Genomic DNA, 25277 nt, shown 5'->3' with positions numbered 1-25277 from the left:
GAGGGATCAATGGACATATGAGACTTATCTACACTGCCAATACATTCTCCGTTTCATTCACGAAAGTGCATTACTGCCATCTAGCGGTAAATGGCATTATAACAAAATATAATTGAACACAATTGAACAGCGCATTTTGCATTAATGTTCTCAATCTCATGATTGCTCAAGTTCATTCAAGCTGCAACAGTCAACATTGTTGTTTAGGACTAAAACTGTTTATTTAATCAGGGTGACTTTAATGTTACATTCCTCTCAACAAAGTCAGATTAACTGTCTATTCTCAGCAGGTGTCCTATAAGAAGTTCATGAGGTTAATATTATAACATATAGAGTAAAAACAAGAGTTATTTGCCTCTCTGACAGATACAAACACAGTTTTTTATTTAATTGAAAGAAATAAGAATAAACTAATGTCTTTCTCACTATAACGTGTGACACGTCAAAATTGATTGAGTGCAGGCATAAATTATTCAATGGGGATTCAAAGAGATTTTGCAAAGAGAAAAAAGGAAAAATCATGTTTTTGCAGTCTTCAAACGTGGTTGAGTTAAAAGCAACCAAGGTTATACACCATCACTACTTTTTAAGGAATATTCAAAGACTATATATATAACATATCTGCCAATATATATATATATTCTTTTCGTGTATGTATGATCATCAAAATACAGAAGTTAATGAGACCTTGTCAAACAAGCTTTTTTCAGATAGAAAAATAAAATTTGGTCTTTTTCTTTTTTTATATCATGGCTTTCTGATTAAACAAGTACAACATACATTTGGTCTGTCACTGGGTTGTTCTCAAACAATCATTTTAGCATTTAACTCTTCAGTGTTTTCGACATGCTATCTTAGGAACTATAAAGTGTTGAGTTGTGGGTTCAAACCTCTCACCCCCCCCCCCCCCCAATCTCCAGTATTAAGGAAAGTCAAAGTAAAAGCAACTAAGTTTATCTAAATAAAGGCATAGTTAGCTTAATTTAAACTAAGAGCTGCAATTGCATAACCACTAGCATCACTAGCGCTGGCACTGAATGGGTTAACAGCCTAAAAAAAAAACAAGTGGCTGACCCAAATCAACCACCGTTCCCAACCCTCTGCCTCCTAGGCACTAGCATAGATCTGAAGATCTGACGGGGCCAGGATGGGTGTAAGCAATGCCATGAGGAGCAGCTTTGGCCATATTGCTTTGACCTATCCCACTACATCTTAACCAGTGCATCGGTAAACCGGAGGGCTGATGGCAGCAGAGGGAGGGGGGGGGGAGGGGGGGTTGATTTGGAATAGGAGGAGTCCACCTTCACAACAGTCTGATCCTCTAAAACAGGACCCTGGTTGGAGCGCCCACAGCTGGTCAGAGGGGGCAACTGCACCTACGGGGGCAGGTAGCTAGGGAGGCGTTTACATACAAGCACACAAGGAGCAGGTGGGTCAGTGGTATGTGGGTCTACATTTACATACAGTGGTGATCCCTAACCTACACATACACACACACGGACACACACAACAGGAGTGTGTGTGATCTTCACGGCCATTGTGGGTGGTTCTAGTACATGGTCCACAGGCCCGGTCCTAATCTGTTACAGAATATCTCCCCTTCAAAACGTCAGATTCCAACAATATATTTCGTCCTTTTTTTTTTTGGAAAGGTGAAATAAGTCTCTGGCTTCTCCGTCGCTGTTTTGCCCCCGTCCTTCGGTCTCTCCCTCCAGTGTTCTCTCTCCACTCGTCCAGTCGGCGTCTTCCGTTCTTATGAGGTTCGGTGTTTCCTCCATCTGCTCGTCTCTGCAGCTCTCCAGTGCAGGCGGTGCTACACAGCCTGGTATCTGGGAGAGAAAGAATGAGAGAAAGAGGGAGGCAGAGGGAGGGAGAGAGGCACAGGGGGGAGAGAGAGAACAACAGCTGTTAAAAGACACTCAGTGGTCAATTAGGCCTCTACTATACAGGATGTTTGTGTTTTCTCCTCTCGGCTAAACGTCACGCCTCACCCCCAGGGGACTGGCCTCCTCTCGTCCTAGCCACAAACACAAGCCTATCTGAAGACACACACGCACACATTTAGCTTGCGGACACACACACGTGGTGGGAGAGCCCGGAGCAGAGTTGTGGTAGCATGAGGAGACAACAGCGATCAGGGTTAGTTCCTTCTGTGGTCTCCTGACACGTACAAAGACAGACTGTGGAGACAGTCAGAGGACTGTCACTTTAATGACACACACACACACAAGCCAGTCACTTTAATAACACCCCCACACACACCCACCAGAGACAGACACAAGCCAGTCACTTTAATAACACCCCCACACACACTGTACAGACAGACACAAGACAGTCCCTTTAATAAGTCAGTCGTCCCTTTAATAACCCCCACACCCACACAACCACACACACACACACTGTAGAGACAGACACAAGCCAGTCAGTTTAATTACACACACATGAACCGGATATGGATGGGCTACTTCAATCACATCTTAAGAAGCACATCCTTTAGCCCCACAGGGGTTTGGACAGGAAGCACAGAACTAGTGTGTGTGTGTGTGTGTGTGTGTGTGTGTGTGTGTGTGTGTGTGTGTGTAGAAGTGGGGGCTTGTTCTCCAGAGCTAGCTAGCCACAGGATCCATACTTCATTACTCAGACAGAGGGATGGAAGTGGAGGAGAGAAGGTGAGGAGAGAGAAATGAGAGAGGAGGGAGAGAGAAAGAGAGAGAGGAGGAAATAGAGGAGGAAAGAGAGAGACAGAGAGAGAGAGAATGGAGCGAGAGAAAGAGATTGAGAAAGGAGGACAGGGTAGATGAGAAGCCCCACAGACACTCCCGGCCACTTCTTAAAACCCCATCAATAACAAGAAAAGCTGACTGAATGGATGGATGGCTCTATCTACATCTTCACGTCTGCCCTCTATAACCCCCCCCCCCTCCCCTCCCCCAGTCCCTTCTCCCCTTGACCCTGTTTCCCTCCCTGATCTTCTCCTTTTCTCTCCCTCCAACACCCATTCTCTCACGCTGTCTCTCTTTCCTTCTCCCTCCCTCTACCTCTCTTTGGAGTCCCTCTCTAGAAGAGGAGAAAAACAGCGTCCGGTGAATAAGTGTGATTTTGCGATTGCAAAATGATCCCCCAGTCCCCAAATATCCAGTTGATTGAAAGCTACGCTTGACTAGAGCAGTGGTTCCCAACCCTGGGCCTCAGGGCACCCCTGTCCTGCATGTTTTAGATGTTCCCCTGCTCCAACACACCTGACTCAAATGAATGGTCATAAGCAGGCTTCTGCAGAGCTGGATAACGAGCCATTCATTTGAATCAGGTGTGCTGGAGCAGGGAAACATCTAAAACATGCAGGAAAGGGGTGCCCTTAGGACCAGGGTTGGGAAACACTGGTCTAGGGTATTCTCCTTAGAAAATAGTATTTATTGGTAAAAAGCATACGCAATTGACCTATCGCTAAGCCCCGCCTCCCTTGGTTACTCTTGCTAACTCGGACAAGCTATCACAGCTGACTAGAGTTTTAGCCGTCAAGAGGGACTTCATTATGCAATGAATGGAGGGATACGTACATAATTTAAAAGTAGATATGGTGGATGACAAACTTAAATTGGAGGCAAGAATTTACAGCTCTCAATGCAAGAGGGAGAAGCTTCATCTCACGGTCATTCACGATTTCCTGAATCGTGGATATCCAATGCTTGGCAATACCAGTAATGTTGATGCACTGCAGGGTTAGATTAGCTACATTAATTTACCTTCAGTTAATTGAACTAATCTGGATAGGCACTGAGATGTAAAACTACATTTATTAGTTTATTTACTAGCATTACCCTGTCCCTGACAGGGCAGTGTCCTAACTTTCTAGCTAGTGAATAGCTAGCCAAATGTTATACGTAGCTAATAACGTTACCTAGTTTTAACCAGAGATAACTTGCCTAAGCCTAGCATAACATCAGTGGTGAAAGTAAGCCGGTACTGTCAATGAAAATAATGTGATGACATCCTTGTTTATCTTCGTTACGTTGAGTTGACTGTGTGGTCTGCCACACAGCTTTATCCACCGGAGACATTTGGCCCTCTTGTTTTGGTTTGGGAAATGGGATCAAATATACCCCATTGCCCATCCTCTCATGATACCTCGTATCAGTGTTGCATCTACCCCATGCACATCGTTTGACCATTGTTTTACACTTAAATTACAACAAACCGATAAAACAAGAGAATAATCCCTTTTCCTAATGCTACTCTATGGAGTTGTAAACTGAATATGTCCGAGTGCAGCTGTTACTGTAGGGAGTCAGGTGGCTGAGCGGTTAGGGAATCGGGCTAGTAATCTGAAGGTTGCCAGTTCGATTCCCGGCCGTGCCAAATGACGTTGTGTCCTTGGGCAAGGCACTTCACCCTGCTTGCCTCGGGGGGAATGTCCCTGTACTTACTGTAAGTCGCTGTGGATAAGAGCGTCTGCTAAATGACTAAATGGTAATGTAATGTTACTAAACTGCCATTGGCCCGTTTGCGTTCGAGGGGCGGGGCTTAGCGATAGGTCAATTCATTAACACACCGGTTACTAGGGTTGGGTATCGTTAGGATTTATACGATTCCGATGCCGAACCGGTACTTTTAAAACGATTCAGATTCCTAAACGATTCCGAAACAGATTCTTGAAAAACTGAAAACTGAAAGTAATCAAAGAAAGGCTCTTTTATAGTTTTTTTTTATGGAAAAAAATGTAAATGTAACAATATATTAACGTTCTGAAGTAGCCTACTTAAATATATAATAAGTAAACTTAAGTCACCTAACACACAACTACAATAATTTTACAATAAATAACATGTACACTATTAACAAGTAACAACAAAATAAATGTTGAATTGGTATGCTAACTAAACCCATAACTGCAAATTCAGAAGGGCTGAAAAAGGTGACCCATTTTATACAGACGTATACAGACATTTATTAACACCACTGAACACAAAACAACATTAAAACTGGTCGAGTGGGGAGTAAAAAATAAAATAAAAATCTCATATAGTCTTTTGGCCTGGGCAGGTGTTTCGATCTAGCCTGGCTCTGCCCTCCTACGTACTTCCGCGCAATTTTGATTTTGCTTCTGTACTAGGTCTGGGATTTCGGTGTATTAGTCGGTTTTTGGAAACAACATTTTTGTAGGTCCAATCAGCGAACAGAGGGAGTGGCTGAGAACGATGACGTTGATGTCGTTCGCTAGTTTGAGTTGTAGTTCAGTAATGGCGGCGGAGTCGCTGTCGAATATCCAAAAGTTAAAGCCGGAGCAAGAACAATCTTTGGTAAGTTTTGTTGGTGGCCATGATGTTGTGGCCTTCGTCCCCACGGGGTTCAGGAAAAGTTAGATTTTCCAGCTACGGCAGCTAGCTCCATTACAGTAGTGGTGAAGGAGTTGGCTAAGGCGAACGCTAGCGATTGGTTATGGCAGATCAGAGTGTCTCTGCGCAGATCCAATAGTTTTAAACTTCATCAGAGTACCCGCCTTCAAGGAAGTTTACGCTTGTCAATGGAGCGATCCCAGACCCTCTGTACAAATGAAATGTACGAGGGTCTGGTTAGGACCAAGCTAGTTTCGATCACTCATTAACGTTAAACCAGACATCAATGGGTCTTGTTTCATTACGTGTTCGTCTTCATTTAGCTCATATATTACGACAAGATATACATAACAAATCAAATAACAATTCTAATGCAGTGGAGGAGATTGCCTTGCCAAAATCCTTCACATTGAACTAGGCTAACAACACAATTCGCTGATCTTACGTTAGCTGACAAGCCGACAAGCTTGCTTTCCATTATAACGTTAAACATGTCAACAACAACGTTCTCCAATGTCCGCAAGCTGTCTAACACGGTGCATCCCTCTGTTTTAAGTAGTATCCTGTGTGTCGCCCTTTACACGTAATCGTTTTGAAACATTAGTTGCATCTTGCGATGTCGGAATCATTGGCTGTGAAATACAGCCACACTTTCGACCGCTTCGCTTTAGGCATTTTAAATGCACTAAAAGTTAGCTAACGATAGACTAGCAGAGCAAGTGTACTATGTTTACTAGCGATCACGGGCAGTGAATGGTTAATATGCTTTAAAGTCCGTTTTGGTGAGCCCAGAGGGAAAATATGGCATTTTGAAAGTAGCCTACATTTACGGTAGCTAGCTAATGGTAGACTACAGAGAAAGTGTGATAGTTTACGTCAGTTTCGGAGCAACAGAGGGAAATATTTCAGTCGACAGATTAAGTGGAACCGAAATGTGCGTTCTAATTCGGTCCGATTCCTCCGGGATGCGTAGGAACCGGTTCCATAGTGAAACCGGGTTTCGGTACTAGAGATGCTCCGATCAGGTTTTTTGGTGCCGATCACCTATCACTGAAATCAGTATCTGCCGATCCGATAATACCGATCACCGATCACGGTGTCGATTGAAGCATTCTATTTATTGTGTAGCATTATTTATGAAATTAATTATTCTTAACAACATTGGTATTGTATTTTAAGTATTTAAATTACGAGACGAGAGAGTATCATGAATTGACAACCATCCGTTCTATTGCAGGGAACGTGCAACATTCCAGTGTAGAAGCTCTCTCGCTTACTATAAAATGTGTAAATAATAATAAATATTAAAATAATAATACAAATATAAATCTTTAAATAAAAATCACAACAATAGAATAACATGTGCAACATTCCACTCTCTAGAGGCTCTCAAGAGAACTTGGAGCTTATACAGTAGCTTTCCTGTGGAAAAATAATACAAACTTAACTGCAACATAAACAGGCTATAGCCAAATATCCAATATGTTTCAAGTCAGTCAGTTTCAAGTCAATTTGTCTGCATTTAGGAGGAGATAACAGACAGAATAAAGATAAAAGGTGCACAGGAAGTCAGCAATTAAACAAAAAAACAAAACATGTATATCTATCTGTATAGTGTCTCACTCACTCTCACATCATTTACTCACTCTCTCACTTCACTCACTTCACACACGCACTCACTCACTCGGAGAGGGGGCATACTAGAGTATTCAAACCTTACTTCTGATTAAGCAGCATCACTGGAAGATTTGCCTTGATAAATATAAGCATATCAGCATTTTTAGGAGTCTACCTGTTCCTCTTCTCATCTAAAATATGTCCTGCTGTGCTGAAAAGTCGCTCGCTATCTACACTTGTACATGGTGCGGAGAGGAAGACTTGTGCTGCTTGTGCGAGAGCAGGAAAGAGGTCTTCATTGGCCTTCCAAAAAGAAGTGGCTGTCCGTGACTGTTTTCGTTCGAATGCGGGTCTCACAGAGTACCGTCGCACATGTGCGATTCTGAAAATTCCAACCGACTATTTTAGGCAAAAACTATGACAAACGCTATAGTATGGCTTCAAAATGTACAATTAGAGGCTAACAAGTAACACTAGCAGGTAGTAGCATTGCTACAAGTATTATGCTAGGTTGCTAGGTAACGGAAGCTAACTAAAGTTAGCTAGCTTCCGTTTTGGAAAACAAACTCTGGTGGAAGAGTCGGAAATATTTAGAACTCACGCATCTAAAGGTTAAAGAATCATTTCTTACCATTGGCGGCCTGAAATGCCTATCTAACGTTTTATTGAAACGTCTCTGATAGTAGTTCTCGCAGATTTTATGTCATCTGATCGGCCATGTTTGATCGGCCGTTTTGAGAACGCCAATCAAAACCGATAATGGGAATATCGGCCGATATGGATCGGCGCCGATCAGATCGGAGCATCCCTATTCGTTACCCAACCATACCGGTTACAGGCCACCATTTTTGTATTTCATTTTCCCACCCACACACCCACCTCCCAACCTGAGCCAACGCCTCCCTCCACCCAACCTAACCCAGCCCCACCCACCCACCCAACACACACACACACCCACCCACCTACATACCCACCCCCAACTCCAGCAGCATTCTAACATACAACACCACAGCGCCACGTGGCATTTGGTTCCGCCTCAGCCGTACTCACCAGAGCAGGGCCTTGGAGCGCGTGCTGACTCCCTTGCGGCGGTTCTCGGGCGTGGCGACGGCGGAGGCGGCGTTGCGGTGGCTCCTCTTGTGGCTCTCCAGGTACAGCTTCTTGGCGAAGGCCCGGCCGCACACGTCGCAGGCGTGCAGCGAGAAGTTCTTGGTGACGCGCACCTCCGACGACCCCGCGGCGCTCTCCTGCAGGGCCTCCTGGCGCCGCGTGGTTGGCGGCGCGGTGGCCGGCGCCTCCTGCCGTTCGCTCCTCCTCGTCAGCGGCGGCGCGGGGGCGTCCTGCTGGCGGTCCTGCTTGCGGGTGACGTGCGCGGCGGAGGAAAGGAGGTCCTGTTTGCGGGTGACGGGCGGCGAGGGCGGCGGCGGCGGCGAGTGGCGCCCGTTGACTTCCTCCTTGACGGTGGCGGCCGCGCGCTTGGAGGCCGGGTTGGCGTTGAGGACGGCCTCGGCCGGCCGCTTGACGGCGCGGCTCTCCAGCTTGGGCATGATCTTGGCCAGGTAGGCCGTGGACTTCTTGTGGACCACGGTGACGTGGCGGAGGACGTCGCGCTTGCGCCGCGACTCGTAGCGGCACAGCGGGCAGCGGTAGAACTTGATGAAGATGTCGTTGCCGTCCGTGTGCAGCTCGATGTGCTTGGTGAGGTTCTGCCGCGAGCTGAACTGCCGCTTGCACAGCTTGCAGAAGAGCTGCTTGAAGTCGAAGCCCACCGACAGCTTGGGGGTCTTGGAGCCGGGGGGGAGGGCCGCCGCCCCGCCGCCGGTGCGAGACGAGGCGGGCTTGGGGCTGGCCCCCCCCTCGGCCTCCTCCCTCGCCTTGGCGGCCTTGGTGGGCGTGGCCACGCGGGGGAGGGGCAGGGAGGGCGAGGGGCCGGGCGAAGGGGCCGGGCTGCTGTCGGGGTCGTCCGAGGCGTCCGTGTTCTCCTCCTTCACCTGGACCCTGCTGTTGCTAGGGGATGCCGCGGCGTGGGCACCGGCGTTGTTGGGGGTGGCAGGGGCCGGGGCGGCGGGGGCGGGGCCGTTCCGCAGATTGTAGATCTTGTGGACGATGCGCATGTGTCTCTTCAGCATGACCTGGGAGCTGTACTTCCTCTTGCACACCAGGCAGCGACACGACGCCAGGTTGTACTGGGCCTGGGGGGGCGGGGCCGGGGCCGGGCTCTGGACCGGGGGCGGGCTCTTGGCCGAGGCCTTGCCCGGCTGTGGGGTGGTCTTGGGGGTGTGGCCGCGCGTGGGCGAGGAGGAGGCGCTCTTCCGCGGGGGCGTGGCCTCCAGCGACAGCGGCTGGCCCGGGCGCGTGGCGATGTCGGGCGTGATGATGTCGCGGCGGAGGCCGCGGTGGACCTCGTCGAAGTGGCGGCGCACGTTGGCCTTGGTGGCGAAGGACTTGAAGCAGATGGGGCAGGACTTGCCGCTGGGCGTGGTGATGGTCCGCGGGCGGCCCTTCACCATGGACAGCAGGCTGATGGGCACCGTGCGCGTCTCCGTGAACTTGCGCAGCTCCTCCAGCTTGTTCTGGTGCATCTTGCGGCAGTGGCGGCGGATGGAGCGCCGCGAGTTGAAGTCCTGGCCGCACAGGCAGCAGGAGATGGTCACGTCCTCCACCTGGGAGGGGGGGATGGTGAGAGAGGGAGGAGGGGATGGTGAGAGAGAGGGTTAGTGTGTGGTGGTCGCAGAGTGAATCGTTGGCATCGGCACATGGGGCGCGTGGCACGTGTGTGTCCCCCCGTCCTCACCCCGCTGGTGGAGCCCTCCTCCTCGGCCTGGGCCCCCTTCTCCCCTCCTTTCTCCTCGCCCTCGTCCTCCTCCCCCCCCCTCCTCGGGGCGTGGCCCGCCTCCGGCTCAGGGTGGGCGTGGCCCGCCCCCTGCTCCCCCCCCCAGGGCTCCGGGCTGTGGCAGCGGGAGCTCCGGGGCGTGTGTTGCTGGGGGGCGGCCCCGGGGCCCCCCTGCTGGGCCAGCTCCTCCTCCGTGGACAGGTACTGGAACACGGCCTTGCTGCTGGTCTGGATGGGCTCCAGCCGCACCACGTGGTCCGGGGGCTCCTTGCGGGGGTAGATGGCCTCCAGCAGCTCCTTGATGGCCGTGCTCTGCTTGGAGTCTCCTGGAGGGCCTGTGGGGGGGGGGGGGGGGGGGGGTGTAGGGGAGGAGGAAGGGGTATAGGTGAGCATGTGCATAAACACACAAAATGCACCCCAGAAAATTGGACACACACACACACTAAAATGGTATCTCAAAGAAAGGGTGGACGAGAGGAGGGCGAGAGTGGAGGGCGAGAGAGGAGGTCGAGAGAGGAGGTCGAGAGAGGACGAGGGCGCCAGGGAAAGGAGGACAGTGGAGAGGAGCGCTAATGAGACAGAGATTCAGTTACAGATGTGAGGAGCGAGGAGAAACTGCATTAGGAGGGGAAATGGAGACATGGATGGGCCGACTGAGAGGCAGTGAAATATGACAGAAGAGACAGCGTGGAGGGAGAGAGGCAGAGAGACAGTGTGACGTGGGCGCGAGAGTTTGTTTTCAAATTTCCGGGGGGGGGGGGGGGGGGGGGGGGGCGACGACGAGGAAAGACAGTGCTGCCAAATCAGGTTGACCACATTCAACCTCAACAAGATCACATATAACACCCCCCCCCCCCCCCCCCCCCCCCCACCACACTCATTAACACAGACACACGTCTTACTAACCGTCTGTCTCTGGCAGCCGAGGCAGGCAGTAGTACTGCCTGTGAGTGATGAGGTTGGGGAGGCCCCTGAACAGACTGCGGCAGAGCTTGCACTCAAAGATGGTGTCCACATCCCTCAGCAGCATGTGCCTCAGCTGGGCAGTACCTGAGGATGACCACCGGAGGGCAGCGTCAACACCACACTCTGACTTCCGCATTCTTTTTTGACAACTTTTTAGCGATTCTGAAATTGCTTCTTTTTTTTTTTTTTTTTACTCTCTCAATATTATGGCGCCGCTTGGACGGATTCGAAAGGATTCGGTGTCAAACAAGCAAATAAAGTCGTTTGTGTAACTGCAACCGTTTCTTTTTATCGTCATTCGAGTAAAAGCCCAATAAACGTCCCTCAAACAGTAAATCATGTTCATGTCTCCATCAAATTGGCAATGAGCCTGTTGGGGGGGGGGGGGGGGGGGGGAAACACTCACAACTAACACAAACTGTTACAAAAACAGTGGATGGTCCAAATCCTAATCCTGATGTTGGGTTTGGGCCTGACCTGAGCGGAAGCACTCGATGATCTGCTGGATGCCAGACTTGGAGGTGTTCAGCTGCTGCTGGAGCAGGGGGGGGTCGCCTGGCTCCACACGTGACCCTGAACGCCGCAGAGGGGGAGGAGATGAGGGCACAGTTAGATACACCACACCACTGGACCTGACTAGAACACACACAGAGCGAGAGAGAGACAGAGACAGTGAGAGAAAGAGAGAGAGAGAGAGAAAGGAGAGAGAGAGATGTTAGAAATACACAGAGATAGGAATAAAGAGTAAAGAATAAAGAGCCGAGAGGGCAGACAAACACAGTTAACTGAACAATACAGGAAAACAAACACAACCAGAGGACGTAACAGGCCGAGGTGCACAGAGAAAGGGACCAGAAAAAGACACTCAGAGTGTGACGAACAAGGCCTCTCAGCTCCTCCGCACAGCGCAGGGCAGGAGACGCAACCAGACCCACACACTCGTTTACACCAGAGGGGTACCAGGGGAGGAGGGGGGCTGCTCACCTGACACCCTGGTGTCTCCAATGCCTGTTTGAAAACACCCATACAAACACACACGACACACCACTGCAACAGAGAGAGAGATAGAGAGAGAGAATACTGTACATATAGAGAGACACACACAGAGAGAGAGAGAGAGAGAGAGAGAGAGAGAGAGAGAGAGAGAGAGAGAGAGAGAGAGAGAGAGAGAGAGAGAGAGAGAGAGAAAGCCTTGTCTTAAACCCAACTTAATCACCCTCCCCTTCACCGACATGAGCCCCTCCTCGAACGACGGACGACTGTCTGACACTGTCTGGGACTCGTGTTGGCGGTTTTCAAAGAGCCGTCCATCTCGCCGCTGATTACATCACAGCCGTCGACTGACAGGCCAACTGGAACACACACACCGTCTCCTCTCTCCAGCACCCACGCACAGCTGGGTCTCAATAGCCCTTTTGATCACACACGCAGGCTGATCGCATCAGGGTGGTTGGATTCTGCGTGCGTGCGTGCGCGCGCGAGCACGTTTCTACTGACGTTTGTGACATACGGTCTTGTGAAGATTGTTTATCTTGATGCGCGTTTAGGGGCTCAGAGAGATCACAGGGTGTGTGTTGCCCTTGTGTGTGTGTGTGTGTGTGTGTGTGTGTGTCACTAGTGATCATAGGCACACACACACTCGCACACACACAGGAGTGACTCACTGTTTTCATCCCTCTGGGGTGTGTGTGTGTTTTGTCTGTGTGACGTCAGCACCAAACAGTCAGAGACATCCTGGGGGAGTTCTGCCTTGAGAATTATTCTCTCACATCTCATTTACAAACACACACACACACATATCCATCCAGGGCTTATATCTCTCACTCAAACACCACCACTCTCTCTCTCACACACACACACCCACCTGACTTGCCTGTCGCAATAACACTATTCTCTTGGGATTTCTCTACAGAGATGAGGTGCAGGTTCAATATGCACCGCTGGCTTTATCCTGTAGGAGCTGTAGGCTACCTAAACACACACACGTATGTTGTGTGTCAGAGGAAAAATGACAAACGGCCTGTCTCGTCGGCAGATTGACACGACACCTTTGGTATTTCTTCGTCACCCCGGAAACCGTATCAGTATACGACGTGATCGGCGAGGCAAAGCCCGAACACACACACACACACACTGGAGGAGGCAGAGTAGCTCTGGGACACACACACACTCTCTCATCCTCTGGCCTCTGCATTATGGATGCTGAATCTCATCTCTGTACTGTTTGTGTGTGTGTGTGTGTATTTGTATGTGAATACTTAAGATATATAAGGCACCTGAGCGCACTGTAGACTGTCAATTGTTAGTCTGTCGGTACACATGCACACCCACTTCACGACCCCTCTTTTGATTGTGAGGTTTCAACACTACGTTGGTGTGTCACTGTTACTGACACTGACTGTTTGGGTCGTGGACAAGTGGCGTGAACTTCTCAAACGACTATTCTATAGAATACTGTAGTCTGGAGTAGTGTAGTGTAGCCTGGAATGGTGTAAAGTAGTGTAATGGACTGTAGTGTAGTCTGGAGTAGTGTAGTGTAGTCTGTAGTAGTGTAGTCTAGTTTGGAGTAGTAAAGTGTAGTCTGTAGTAGTGTAGTGTAGTCTGGAGTAGTGTAGTGTAGTCTGTAGTAGTGTAGTGTAGTCTGGAGTAGTGTAGTCTGTAGTAGTGTAGTGTAGTCTGGAGTAGTGTAGTGTAGTCTGTAGTAGTGTAGTGTAGTCTGGAGTAGTGTAGTCTGTAGTAGTGTAGTGTAGTCTGTAGTAGTGTAGTGTAGTCTGGAGTAGTGTAGTGTAGTCTGTAGTAGTGTAGTGTAGTCTGTAGTAGTGTAGTGTAGTCTGTAGTAGTGTAGTGTAGTCTGTAGTAGTGTAGTCGAGTTTGGAGTAGTGTAGCGTAGTCTGGAGTAGTGTAGTCTGTAGTAGTGTAGTCTAGTTTGGAGTAGTGTAGTCTGTAGTAGTGTAGTCTGTAGTAGTGTAGTAGTGTAGTGTAATGTAGTCTGTAGTAGTGTAGTGTAGTGTAATGTCATGTAGTCTGTAGTAGTGTAATGTAATGTAGTGTAGTCTGGAGTTGTGAACTTTATTCTGGAGTGGTGTAATAGACTGTAGTGTAGTCTGGAGTAGTGTAGTCTGTAGTAGTGTAGTCTAGTTTGGAGTAGTGTAGTGTAGTCTGTAGTAGTGTAGTGTAGTCTGTAGTAGTGTAGTGTAGTCTGTAGTAGTGTAGTGTAGTCTGTAGTAGTGTAGTCTAGTTTGGAGTAGTAAAGTGTAGTCTGTAGTAGTGTAGTGTAGTCTGTAGTAGTGTAGTGTAGTCTGTAGTAGTGTAGTGTAGTCTGTAGTAGTGTAGTCTGTAGTAGTGTAGTGTAGTCTGTAGTAGTGTAGTGTAGTCTGGAGTAGTGTAGTGTAGTCTGTAGTAGTGTAGTGTAGTCTGTAGTAGTGTAGTCTGGAGTAGTGTAGTGTAGTCTGGAGTAGTGTAGTCTGTAGTAGTGTAGTGTAGTCTGGAGTAGTGTAGTCTGTAGTAGTGTAGTGTAGTCTGTAGTAGTGTAGTGTAGTCTGGAGTAGTGTAGTGTAGTCTGTAGTAGTGTAGTCTAGTTTGGAGTAGTGTAGCATAGTCTGGAGTAGTGTAGTCTGTAGTAGTGTAGTCTAGTTTGGAGTAGTGTAGTCTGTAGTAGTGTAGTCTGTAGTAGTGTAGTGTAGTAATGTAGTGTAATGTAGTCTGTAGTAGTGTAGTGTAGTGTAATGTCATGTAGTCTGTAGTAGTGTAATGTAATGTAGTGTAGTCTGGAGTTGTGAACTTTATTCTGGAGTGGTGTAATAGACTGTAGTGTAGTCTGGAGTAGTGTAGTCTGTAGTAGTGTAGTCTAGTTTGGAGTAGTGTAGTGTAGTCTGTAGTAGTGTAGTGTAGTCTGGAGTAGTGTAGTGTAGTCTGTAGTAGTGTAGTGTAGTCTGGAGTAGTGTAGTGTAGTCTGTAGTAGTGTAGTGTAGTCTGTAGTAGTGTAGTGTAGTCTAGAGTAGTGTAGTGTAGTCTGTAGTAGTGTAGTCGAGTTTGGAGTAGTGTAGCGTAGTCTGGAGTAGTGTAGTCTGTAGTAGTGTAGTCTAGTTTGGAGTAGTGTAGTCTGTAGTAGTGTAGTCTGTAGTAGTGTAGTGTAGTAGTGTAGTGTAATGTAGTCTGTAGTAGTGTAGTGTAGTGTAATGTCATGTAGTCTGTAGTAGTGTAATGTAATGTAGTGTAGTCTGGAGTTGTGAACTTTATTCTGGAGTGGTGTAATAGACTGTAGTGTAGTCTGGAGTAGTGTAGTCTGTAGTAGTGTAGTCTAGTTTGGAGTAGTGTAGTGTAGTCTGTAGTAGTGTAGTCTAGTCTGAAGTAGTGTAGTGTAGTCTGTAGTAGTGTAGTGTAGTCTGTAGTAGTGTAGTCTAGTTTGGAGTAGTAAAGTGTAGTCTGTAGTAGTGTAGTGTAGTCTGGAGTAGTGTAGTGTAGTCTGTAGTAGTGTAGTGTAGTCTGTAGTAGTGTAGTCTGTAGTAGTGTAGTGTAGTCTGGAGTAGTGTAGTGTAGTCTGTAGTAGTGTAGTGTAGTCTGTAGTAGTGTAGTGTAGTCTGGAGTAGTGTAGTGTAGTCTGTAGTAGTGTAGTCTGGAGTAGTGTAGTGTAGTCTGGAGTAGTGTAGTCTGTAGTAGTGTAGTGTAGTCTGGAGTAGTGTAGTCTGTAGTAGTGTAGTGTAGTCTGTAGTAGTGTAGTGTAGTCTGGAGTAGTGTAGTGTAGTCTGTAGTAGTGTAGTCTAGTTTGGAGTAGTGTAGCATAGTCTGGAGTAGTGTAGTCTGTAGTAGTGTAGTCTAGTTTGGAGTAGTGTAGTCTGTAGTAGTGTAGTCTGTAGTAGTGTAGTGTAGTAATGTAGTGTAATGTAGTCTGTAGTAGTGTAGTGTAGTGTAATGTCATGTAGTCTGTAGTAGTGTAATGTAATGTAGTGTAGTCTGGAGTTGTGAACTTTATTCTGGAGTGGTGTAATAGACTGTAGTGTAGTCTGGAGTAGTGTAGTCTGTAGTAGTGTAGTCTAGTTTGGAGTAGTGTAGTGTAGTCTGTAGTAGTGTAGTGTAGTCTGTAGTAGTGTAGTGTAGTCTGGAGTAGTGTAGTGTAGTCTGGAGTAGTGTAGTGTAGTCTGTAGTAGTGTAGTGTAGTATGTAGTAGTGTAGTGTAGTCTAGAGTAGTGTAGTGTAGTCTGTAGTAGTGTAGTCGAGTTTGGAGTAGTGTAGCGTAGTCTGGAGTAGTGTAGTCTGTAGTAGTGTAGTCTAGTTTGGAGTAGTGTAGTCTGTAGTAGTGTAGTCTGTAGTAGTGTAGTGTAGTAGTGTAGTGTAATGTAGTCTGTAGTAGTGTAGTGTAGTGTAATGTCATGTAGTCTGTAGTAGTGTAATGTAATGTAGTGTAGTCTGGAGTTGTGAACTTTATTCTGGAGTGGTGTAATAGACTGTAGTGTAGTCTGGAGTAGTGTAGTCTGTAGTAGTGTAGTCTAGTTTGGAGTAGTGTAGTGTAGTCTGTAGTAGTGTAGTGTAGTCTGGAGTAGTGTAGTGTAGTCTGTAGTAGTGTAGTGTAGTCTGTAGTAGTGTAGTCTAGTTTGGAGTAGAGTAGTGTAGTCTGTAGTAGTGTAGTGTAGTCTGGAGTAGTGTAGTGTAGTCTGTAGTAGTGTAGTGTAGTCTGTATTAGTGTAGTCTAGTTTGGAGTAGTAAAGTGTAGTCTGTAGTAGTGTAGTGTAGTCTGGAGTAGTGTAGTGTAGTCTGGAGTAGTGTAGTGTAGTCTGTAGTAGTGTAGTGTAGTAGTGTAGTGTAGTCTAGTGTAGTCTAGTTTGGAGTAGTGTAGTGTAGTCTGTAGTAGTGTAGTCTAGTCTGGAGTAGTGTAGTGTAGTCTGTAGTAGTGTAGTCTGTAGTAGTGTAGTGTAGTCTGTAGTAGTGTAGTCTGGAGTAGTGTAGTGTAGTCTGTAGTAGTGTAGTCTGTAGTAGTGTAGTGTAGTCTGTAGTAATGTAGTGTAGTCTGTAGTAGTGTAGTGTAGTCTGGAGTAGTGTAGTCTGGAGTAGTGTAGTGTAGTCTGTAGTAGTGTAGTGTAGTCTGGAGTAATGTAGTGTAGTCTGGAGTAGTGTAGTGTAGTCTGTAGTAGTGTAGTGTAGTCTGTAGTAATGTAGTGTAGTCTGGAGTAGTGTAGTGTAGTCTGGAGTAGTGTAGTCTGGAGTAGTGTAGTCTGTAGTAGTGTAGTGTAGTCTGTAGTAATGTAGTGTAGTCTGTAGTAATGTAGTGTAGTCTGTAGTAGTGTAGTGTAGTCTGGAGTAGTGTAGTCTGGAGTAGTGTAGTGTAGTCTGTAGTAGTGTAGTGTAGTCTGGAGTAGTGTAGTCTGTAGTAGAGTTTGGGAGTTCATAGGTTCCTGGAGTTGATTCCTGGAAATGTCTGCCATGTGTGACTACTTCCATGTGTGACGACGTTTGTGAGGTATTTCCTGGAGGTAGTGACACCAGGCTCGGGCAGATAAGAAAGGGTGGAAGTTCCTCGCACATATGCACACACATACCCCAAATAATTACCAGGTGGAAAAAACAAACAATTGCCAGTAAGCACACAAGTGTGTGTGTGAGAGAGAGAGGAGAGAGAGAGAGAGAGAGAGAGAGAGAGAGAGAGAGAGAGAGAGAGAGAGAGAGAGAGAGAGAGAGAGAGAGCGCAGAGCCCCTCCCCCCACCTCTGTATGTGTGCTGGTCTAATCCGACAAGGCAGGTCCCTGACTACCCCCCCCCCTCACCACCACCAGGGGTCAGAGAGCAACCAATCAGGCACGTTGATGCGGATAGCGCTCGCGGCTCTGTTAACCCTTGACTCACCTCTAAAGCCTAACAGGACAGGCAGAGTCTCTGTCCATCCCCTCAGTTTAAGGTTTTAGAGAGAGAGAGAGAGAGAGAGAGAGAGAGAGAGAGAGAGAGAGAGAGAGAGAGAGAGAGAGAGAATGAAAGAGAGACAGGGGGGCTATAAAGGTGCTCAGGATGCCGTGGCAGGTGATTTCTCTATAGTACCGGTATTCTCCGGCAGTGGCCAATCAGACTGTCCGCTAGCCTAATGTCCCGGTAGACAAGCCCTGAGCATCCAGTCAACATGAAGAGGGCCCTTGGTTTTCCAGCTGACCGCGCTGGCACACTCCAATCGCAGGCTCGCTGGCGGGCTGGTTGAATGGCTGGCTGTGTAGTGTGACGTTTAGACAACAGTGGCGTTTACACGCAACACAGTACTTATGTGAACACTAGCTTAACGAAGGGGCTATACTTAGAGTGTGTGTGAGGCCGGTCTCTCTCTCTCTCTCTCTCTCTCTCTCTCTCTCTCTCTCTCTCTCTCTCTCTCTCTCTCTCTCTCTCTCTCTCTCTCTCTCTCTCTCTCTCTCTCTCTCTCTCTCTCTCTCTCTCTCTCTCTCTCTCTCTCTCTCTCTCTCTCTCGAGCTCAGGAGTGCATTTCAACAGTCAGAAGGAGTTTACCCCTTGCCGTCCACCGTGAGCCCAAACAGCAGGAGAGGGGGAAAGGGGGCTACTATCAGTTGTCCTGTGCTCTCCCCATGAGTGCAGGATGACTGGAGATGAGTGGTTGGAGCCAGGGCAAGGTTTTGGGAAGGGGGGCCCCCATCCCTTTGAATCAGGAGGAGTAAAAGAGAGAGAGCGAGAGAGAGCGAGAGAGAGAGAGAGAGAGAGAGAGAGAGAGAGAGAGAGAGAGATTGTGATATGTGACGCCACAAGCTGTCACATATGCCAGAGTGATCGTTTCCTGTGTCCCAAGTGGACTCCCTCTCACGTCTCAGCGGTGACAAAGCACGGCTCCCAAAGGGAGCCATGCTTTGAGAGGGGACGGCCACAGAGAACACGGCCGTGCACCATTTACTGGTGGCTACAAATCATTTTCATAAAGGGCTACTCCTAATACCCAATTAGAGAGTGCAAACTCCCCGAGCCCTGAGGTAATTTAAACTCCACCGCACAGCCGTCATTAGCGGGTGAATGGGAGCCTTGAATAGAGCCACTTGACGCTGCACTAGAAGGTTCCAAAGCCCTGACTCATCAAGGTGCTGGCCTTGTTTTGGAAATATTTTTGATGAGTTGTTTAGCTCAGACCTCGCAGACCTCTTCCAAGTCCACCCCCTTGGTTGTAGTATGTCCCTTGCTCAACTCGTAGGGGAAGCTAGGATAAGCTAGGCTAGGCTATGCCACAATTAGATAACCTATGCTAAGCTAAGTTGGTAGCAATAGGCTACGGAGTTATCTGTCCTCAATCCGTTTAGCACAGACAGGGAGTATAGAAGGAGCACGGGTACAGGTAGTGGGGGCCAGAGAGGCCTTACCTGGAGAGCTGTGACCTGGGTTGGTGCTGCCTGAGTGTGGGCTCCCCTGGTCCTGGGCCTGCGGCGGCTCCGTCTGGCAGCTCTGGTCCCTGCTGGAGGTCTTGGGGGTCTGGGCCTCAGCCTCGGCCTCTGAAGGGGCCGGGGGGCTGGGTTGGGCCTTGGGCTCCTCCATCTCCACCTCCATCCTGACGCCGCTCTGATGCCACACACACACACACAGAGTGAGATCATGAGCCCATGAGAGGGACCGGTGGGGTAAACAGTTCAGACAGGGAGGGCCGATGGGACCAGGAAAGGAGAGATGAGGGACTGTGATAAATATTACTCTGCTCTAGCACCACACCAATAACCCAGTAGCAGAAGACTCGGTCCGTACATGCCCCTGCTGTTGTGAGTATGTTGGAAAGATGGATAGATGGATGGATGGAGGTGGATGGAGAAAGAGAGAGACAGACGTCAAACGTCAAACGTGGCCGAGATAAGAGTAATGGAGAGAGAGAGAGAGAGAGGGACGGGTGGATAGGTGAGAGACGGAGATGAGAAGGGAAGATGAGCGTGCCCTAGCCTGCGGACAGACCTGGGTCTAACTGCTCACGGAAACACGAGCACAGGTAAGAGGCTTGACTTGACTGACCTGGAAGCACAGTCTTTCCCTTCCTCCATCACTCTATCCATCTCAACCTCTCACTCTCATTCCTCCTTCTCCTTTCCCCCCGGCCTCTCCTCCTGCCCCCTTCCCCCGGTGTCCTTCACTGCCCTTGGTGAACAAGCCAGGGCTCCACTGCAATCGGGTATATGAACAAAACATGTGCATCCACCAAACACGACACACCACACCTACGCGCACGCCAGAATACGACACAAACCCATTTAAAACACAGCCCATCACAAACCACAACACACCCCGCCCCACCCTCATCCCGTCTCCAGCGTGGCTGTGCTGACCATCACAGGAAGTGACATCGCTACGATTTCCTATGACACAGGCCTTTTCTGTCGCCGAGAACACTGGTATGACAGAAGCAAGTGGGGCCTGACCTAGATTGGAGTGACGCATGACACTGGTGAGGAAGCAGGGACACTTCCTGTGTGCCATGTGGGGAGCAGGAGGGACAGCGAGTGACCTTGGAGAGGGAGTGTGTTGGTTGGTGGGAAGGGGGCAGTTGACAGGAACAAGAACTAAGAAGTTTCACTGGGGGGGGGGGGGAAGACCACACACACAAACACACACAAACACAAAAGCAGAATAGAGTAAGGATAGTCTGTGGGCTTGCAGGGAATGCTGTGGCGGCTAGTGCCAAACTAAGAGCCTGGTTGTCGCCTTGAGGGGGGTTGAGGGGGTGCAGGATATACTTGGGGACAGGGGGACGTGGGGTATATATATCTGGAACTCTCTCTCTCCCTCTCTCCAGTACCTGTCTGCGTAGGCAGTGAGAGGTCTTCCTCCCAGCTGAGTGGGCTGGCTTCACCATGCTGTATCACCTGCAACATACACGCAGTCAGTGTGTATTTGTGTGTGCGGCGCACCTCGCAGACATGGATGGACCCCCTCCGACTTAGGCCCCAGCTCCTTGGGGGGGTGCACTTAACCATGGTCGAGCAACGCGGAAGTAGGCCCGTGTTGACGTTCCGTTTGCTCACTGTCGAGATCAGAAGCAATGCTGCCCCCTTGAGGTGTTTTGGAGTACTGCAGCCTCGTCGATGACAACCCCTGACTGTCACCACCTGACACGACTGCCCTTGGAAGTGTGACGAATGTTTGCGCACTTCATTAACGTAAATTCCACTGCAATTACAACTGTCGAGCCAAATCTTAGTTACAAATCTTTTCTTAAGAGCTCTGGGAAGCAAGGTGCAATACCACGTGCTTAACACTAGAGGGAGACAGAGTCCACGTCTTAGAAGTTTGGGGCACAGGCTCACTTTTTTGCGTCTCATAGATTCGGTCCCGGTGCCAAAAGGGACTGGCTTCAACTCAAATCCCACAGAAACCAAACACGATTGCAATGAGAAGAAAGGATGGATGGAGAAGGGGAGAGAGTGAAACGGCAGATGAGAGAGCGAGAACCCAAACAGCAGCCTGCCGAAGCGGGAGCGTCGGGGCGGAGGTGGACACCCGGCCAGGTGCCTGAGGGGCTCGCGACCTCGCGGTCCAAACAGCCGCGCGGTCTCCGGCCTGTCTGGGAGCCCGGGCCGAGAAGAACGGTGGAGGACGTCGGGTTTACAACCGACTGAAAGAAGAAAAGAAAAACCACCCTTGGGGGGGGCGGAGGTAGCAGAGTGTTCCGGAGTGCCGAGGAGGAGGGAGAGAAGAGGCAAGAAAAGACGAGAGGGAGAAGTCCCTAAAAGCTGAAAGGGTGGGGTGGGGGGGGGCTTGGGAGCTCAACCAACGCGGTAGTCGAGGAGTGATCTGACAGCCCAGCGGTGTGCGGAGGTGACGCTAAAGCTTCCAGGATGAGGACTCGGGATAACGCACTTCACATGTTTCCATGGAGACAGACAGAAGTGTTCCAAGTGGGTTCTCTTCCTGTGGATTGTGTGTGTGTGTGTGTGTGTGTGTGTGTGTGTGTGTGTGTGTGTGACTCAGGTAATGAGTGTGTGCGCGTGCGTGCGTCTGTGTGTGTCCTGGACACAATGAGGCCTGTAGACATACTGCTTCACCTGCTTATTGGACTATCTCCTCTGACAGTGTCCAACAGGCCTGCTTCCTAGAGATGCAGCCCTGGCTGATAGGATGCAATCCCCTCACACACAAACACACACCACCATGATACACACACATACACAACGACACAGGCACATACACACACAATGATATAAGCACATACACGCGCAATTATGCGAGCACATACACGCACACACACACGCCACAGTGATGCTTTCACATTTCAATAGCTAATGAGTCATTACCAAGGCATCATAGTTAATTCACTGAATTGGAAGAAGGTATAACTCTCACTCCTATTCTAACTTGTTATTCTCGCAAACGATATTCCTGAGATTGGGGACACTAAAAGAGCACCTAATGGCCTAGACAAGATGGAATTAACCTTTGAATGTGATAGGTGGAATGTTGAATGTAGACTGTGTTGGACTGAAGAACTTCATTATTTCATGAATACATGGGGTTCACTACTAGAAATGTCTTAAGTTATCGCCAGTTAAACACACATCTTGTATTAGCAATTTTAATCAAACTAATAGTACATGAACAGGCTCAAAAACTGACTAATGTGCTCTTTTGGATTGAGGCACTGGTAATTCCTTACATGTGAAGCCATCTTGGCACAAAATGTCAAGTCAATCGGACAGGGAATCGGAGTTGACAAAGTAACACGGTTTAGGAAATAAACAGGTTCATGGATGACTAGTGTAGTGTAGAAAAACATATTTTTCTCAAGGGTTATGAATCAATGTCCAAAACTGCCACATTTTGGGCTTGGATAAATTTTTGATTATGTGATTAGGCCTATATTTCAAAACAATTAAACCAAATGATTAGAGTTTTATGTCACATTGTTTTCATAACTAAATGTATTTAGGTCACACACTGACGAAAGTTTAAAAACTATGTTTCATTAACAAGATGAAAACTTGCTTACGTATTTTAAAACCCAATAACACCCCTTTGTCATTTGCTGATGAAATTATATTATCTACTTTAGTTTCACAACTTCTTTGAATCGTTTTCCTCGACCTATGGAACATGCATGCGCAGTGCCCAACTGAGCGCAATAACAAAAAGAAGTGCTACGATGGATAATACGCCCCACTCGGTTAGAAACCAGAAATGAGGCGCACCACTCTAAAATCCTGACCGTGTCGATCGAGTACTAAATCAGTCTTCATCGTCTGCTGTGTTCGTAGGCCCCGTGGGCTTTACAGTCGAACGATAGGTTGGTGCGTTTCGCTTACAGTGCAAATGAGCCCCATCTCCCTAGAAATCGTGAGATATCGACACAAGCGACTCCACAATGGCCACATGTAGGCTAACCTCCAACACGAAGGACCAAGTGCACTCGCTAACAAAAAGTAAGAAACCGTCCTCTTACGCAGTCCATGCAAGAAGACAAAATCGACCAGAATCCCGTCCACTAAAATTATGCTAAAATGCTGTAATCCTCGCCTTGGCATATTTCTAAAAACGTGTGTTGCTCTACTTGTGAGAGCGCACAGCGATTGTTGGCGTTTGGGTTTGGCTACGGTTCCCTTTCAGCGGGTAGCAATCTCCATTTGCAACTCCATCGCCCCCCATGGGCGTAAGGCCGCGGGCTGTGACGCAAATGGCACTGGTGATTTGCAAATGACACATCTTAGCCTACTCTGTGTCGCAAGATAACTATTTGCGTATCAGTTCATATCAATTTATTTTCAGACGTAGACGATAGCGATGCGGATAACCAGCATATTCTGTGAGAACGGGTTGCATAACTAACCAGGAAAACTTAATTTGTGCACTGAGAGGAAGGGGTAAGCTACCGTAGCATTGCCATCGTGGATAAGTGTCCCGTTTTCAATACGATTGGACACTTAAACAAACATGAACTAAAAACATGTACACAAAGCGAAATAATACATCGACTGCAATAATCCAATACGCAGGACATGGGAAGCGAGTGGCCTCGTTAACAGGGATCTGGTCACTTGTACTTGGCTACGTTCTGCTAGGACGCATGCACGTAGCTGACGATAGAGGACAGGGCAGCCTGAGTGGAACTTGGGACTGCATTCACAGGCCATACGGGCGCCCGGATAAAGGGCCGCATGAATAGCATTGTGCTCTCTTCTCCAGGAGTCCCCAACTATTTACAAAAGGTTCGCCAACAAAAAATATTGTAGCGAAACACTGGCGGTTTGAACAGCTGCCGATATGCGCAAAGCGGCACTATCGTTGCGCAGCACTGGACTTCCCAGTTTTGTGCAAACTACGTGATTGTCCAAAATACCATTTTATTCAGTCTGTACTCGTTTGGCAATCTGCGATCCAGAGCGCAAGGAGTGTACCGTTCTCATGGCACGATTTGCATCACCCCATTATCCACGAAAATCTCCTTTACACGGTTATATTGTCAGCCTCAAATCGCCAGTATTTTGAGCAACAAAAGACCAGCTTAACTTGATCAAAGGAAAAGCCAAGTACAAAATGCACCTTTCAATCCGTATAAGAGAGGCCCCTTACAGATTGCAGCATGGCAGGGGAGTGCGGCGTAAAAGCGAGTTAACCCGAAGAAAATACACACAATGAGGACGTACAACACCCACTTAAATACATTCTTAACTATCTTGGTTAAATTCTTAAAGTGCTATTGTATGTTTGGATACACGTACACTCTACTGGCAGGGCTAAATTACGAATGTAAAACGCTGCGCGTTGCGGCTCTGTGCCACCTTTTCCAAGAAGCAGCTTGGCGCACAGGAACGGTGACCCTTTCGGTTTTGCGCGTCTTGCTATCGACTAAAATTACCACCCGAAACCCATTTTAACTATTGAATATGAATACATACACCTCTATGTCAATAGCATAACACCTTCGGCTAATAAAGCGTTCTTTAAGGTACAGTTTGAGTCGCTGAAACCAATTCCTCTCCCCTCCATGGACAGGCAGAACAAGAGAACGATGACGCCATTTTCTGCAAAAACAACCACGTTCGGGAACCCAAGGCGAGGGTTTTTAAGCTTTCATAAGCGCTTCCCGTCCTCGAATACAGGATCGGGTCGAATATAAATGTGTTAAGAATAGTTCTTACCTTTATTACACTTTAATCAAACGTAGAATCCGGTCTTTGTACTGTAAATTCGCAGGGCTTGGGCCGGAGAGCTTCTTCGACTCCGCGTCCCTGTCTGTAGCTAGCCGGAGATTGTTTATTACGCCTCTCAGCGCCGGCTCGCTCACTCTGTCGCGCTGAACAGTTCCTCCAGCAGCTGCCTTTGTGCACTCAGAGGGACCTTTCAGCAAAAGCGGCGCTGCGCAAAGGTGCAGCTCTTCTACTTTCTTTGTAAATGCCAGTGTCGTTGGCACTTTGGGGGTGGGGTGGGGGGGGTATACGAGGAATAGTTGACCCCCCGCGAACGAGGACAACTGCTGCCAATTTCAGGCCGTTTAGTGCTCCATTTACTAAGCGCGCACTATAGGCTTTCCAGAATCCAGGGCACACAATTTAACCGAAACGTTAGCTAGTTTTGTTTAGCGTCCA

The 25277-nt window shown here is 48.3% G+C and overlaps 1 protein-coding gene across 5 annotated transcripts; it reads right to left on the bottom strand.

Moving 5' to 3' along the window:
- Positions 1 to 204: 204 nt before the first annotated feature.
- On the bottom strand, positions 205 to 25146 carry znf800b (zinc finger protein 800b). Of its 5 annotated transcripts, XM_062483305.1 has the most exons (8): positions 24831 to 25145; positions 20498 to 20564; positions 19083 to 19278; positions 11227 to 11322; positions 10690 to 10833; positions 9745 to 10118; positions 8001 to 9613; positions 205 to 1829 (listed from the first exon to the last, which is right to left on the bottom strand). In XM_062483305.1, coding segments are annotated over exons 2-8 (2481 nt in total). In that variant the 5' UTR covers positions 20555 to 20564; positions 24831 to 25145; the 3' UTR covers positions 205 to 1828. The 5 variants fall into 5 exon arrangements, with proteins under 5 accessions (XP_062339289.1, XP_062339288.1, XP_062339291.1 ...); XM_062483304.1 differs by lacking the exon at positions 205 to 1829 and having other exon boundaries at positions 7997 to 9613; positions 24831 to 25146; XM_062483307.1 differs by lacking the exons at positions 205 to 1829; positions 20498 to 20564 and having other exon boundaries at positions 7997 to 9613.
- Between the last annotated feature and the right edge of the window lie 131 nt (positions 25147 to 25277).

This window comes from Osmerus eperlanus, chromosome 17 (genome assembly GCF_963692335.1).
Source record: "Osmerus eperlanus chromosome 17, fOsmEpe2.1, whole genome shotgun sequence".
Classification (NCBI taxonomy): Eukaryota; Metazoa; Chordata; class Actinopteri; order Osmeriformes; family Osmeridae; genus Osmerus; species Osmerus eperlanus.
The sequence above is the reverse complement of the archived record's forward strand: the minus strand, read 5'-3'. Positions and strand labels throughout refer to the sequence as shown.

Coding starts and splice junctions, on each gene's coding strand:
- znf800b (XM_062483304.1), bottom strand. CDS start 20,554: ATGGTGAAGCCAGCCCACTCAGCTGGGAGGAAGACCTCTCACTGCCTA. Junction 11,323..19,082: donor CCCAGGTCACAGCTCTCCAG/GTAAGGCCTCTC, acceptor TGCGGCGTTCAG/GGTCACGTGTGGAGCCAGGC. Junction 10,834..11,226: donor CATCGAGTGCTTCCGCTCAG/GTCAGGCCCAAA, acceptor GGTCATCCTCAG/GTACTGCCCAGCTGAGGCAC.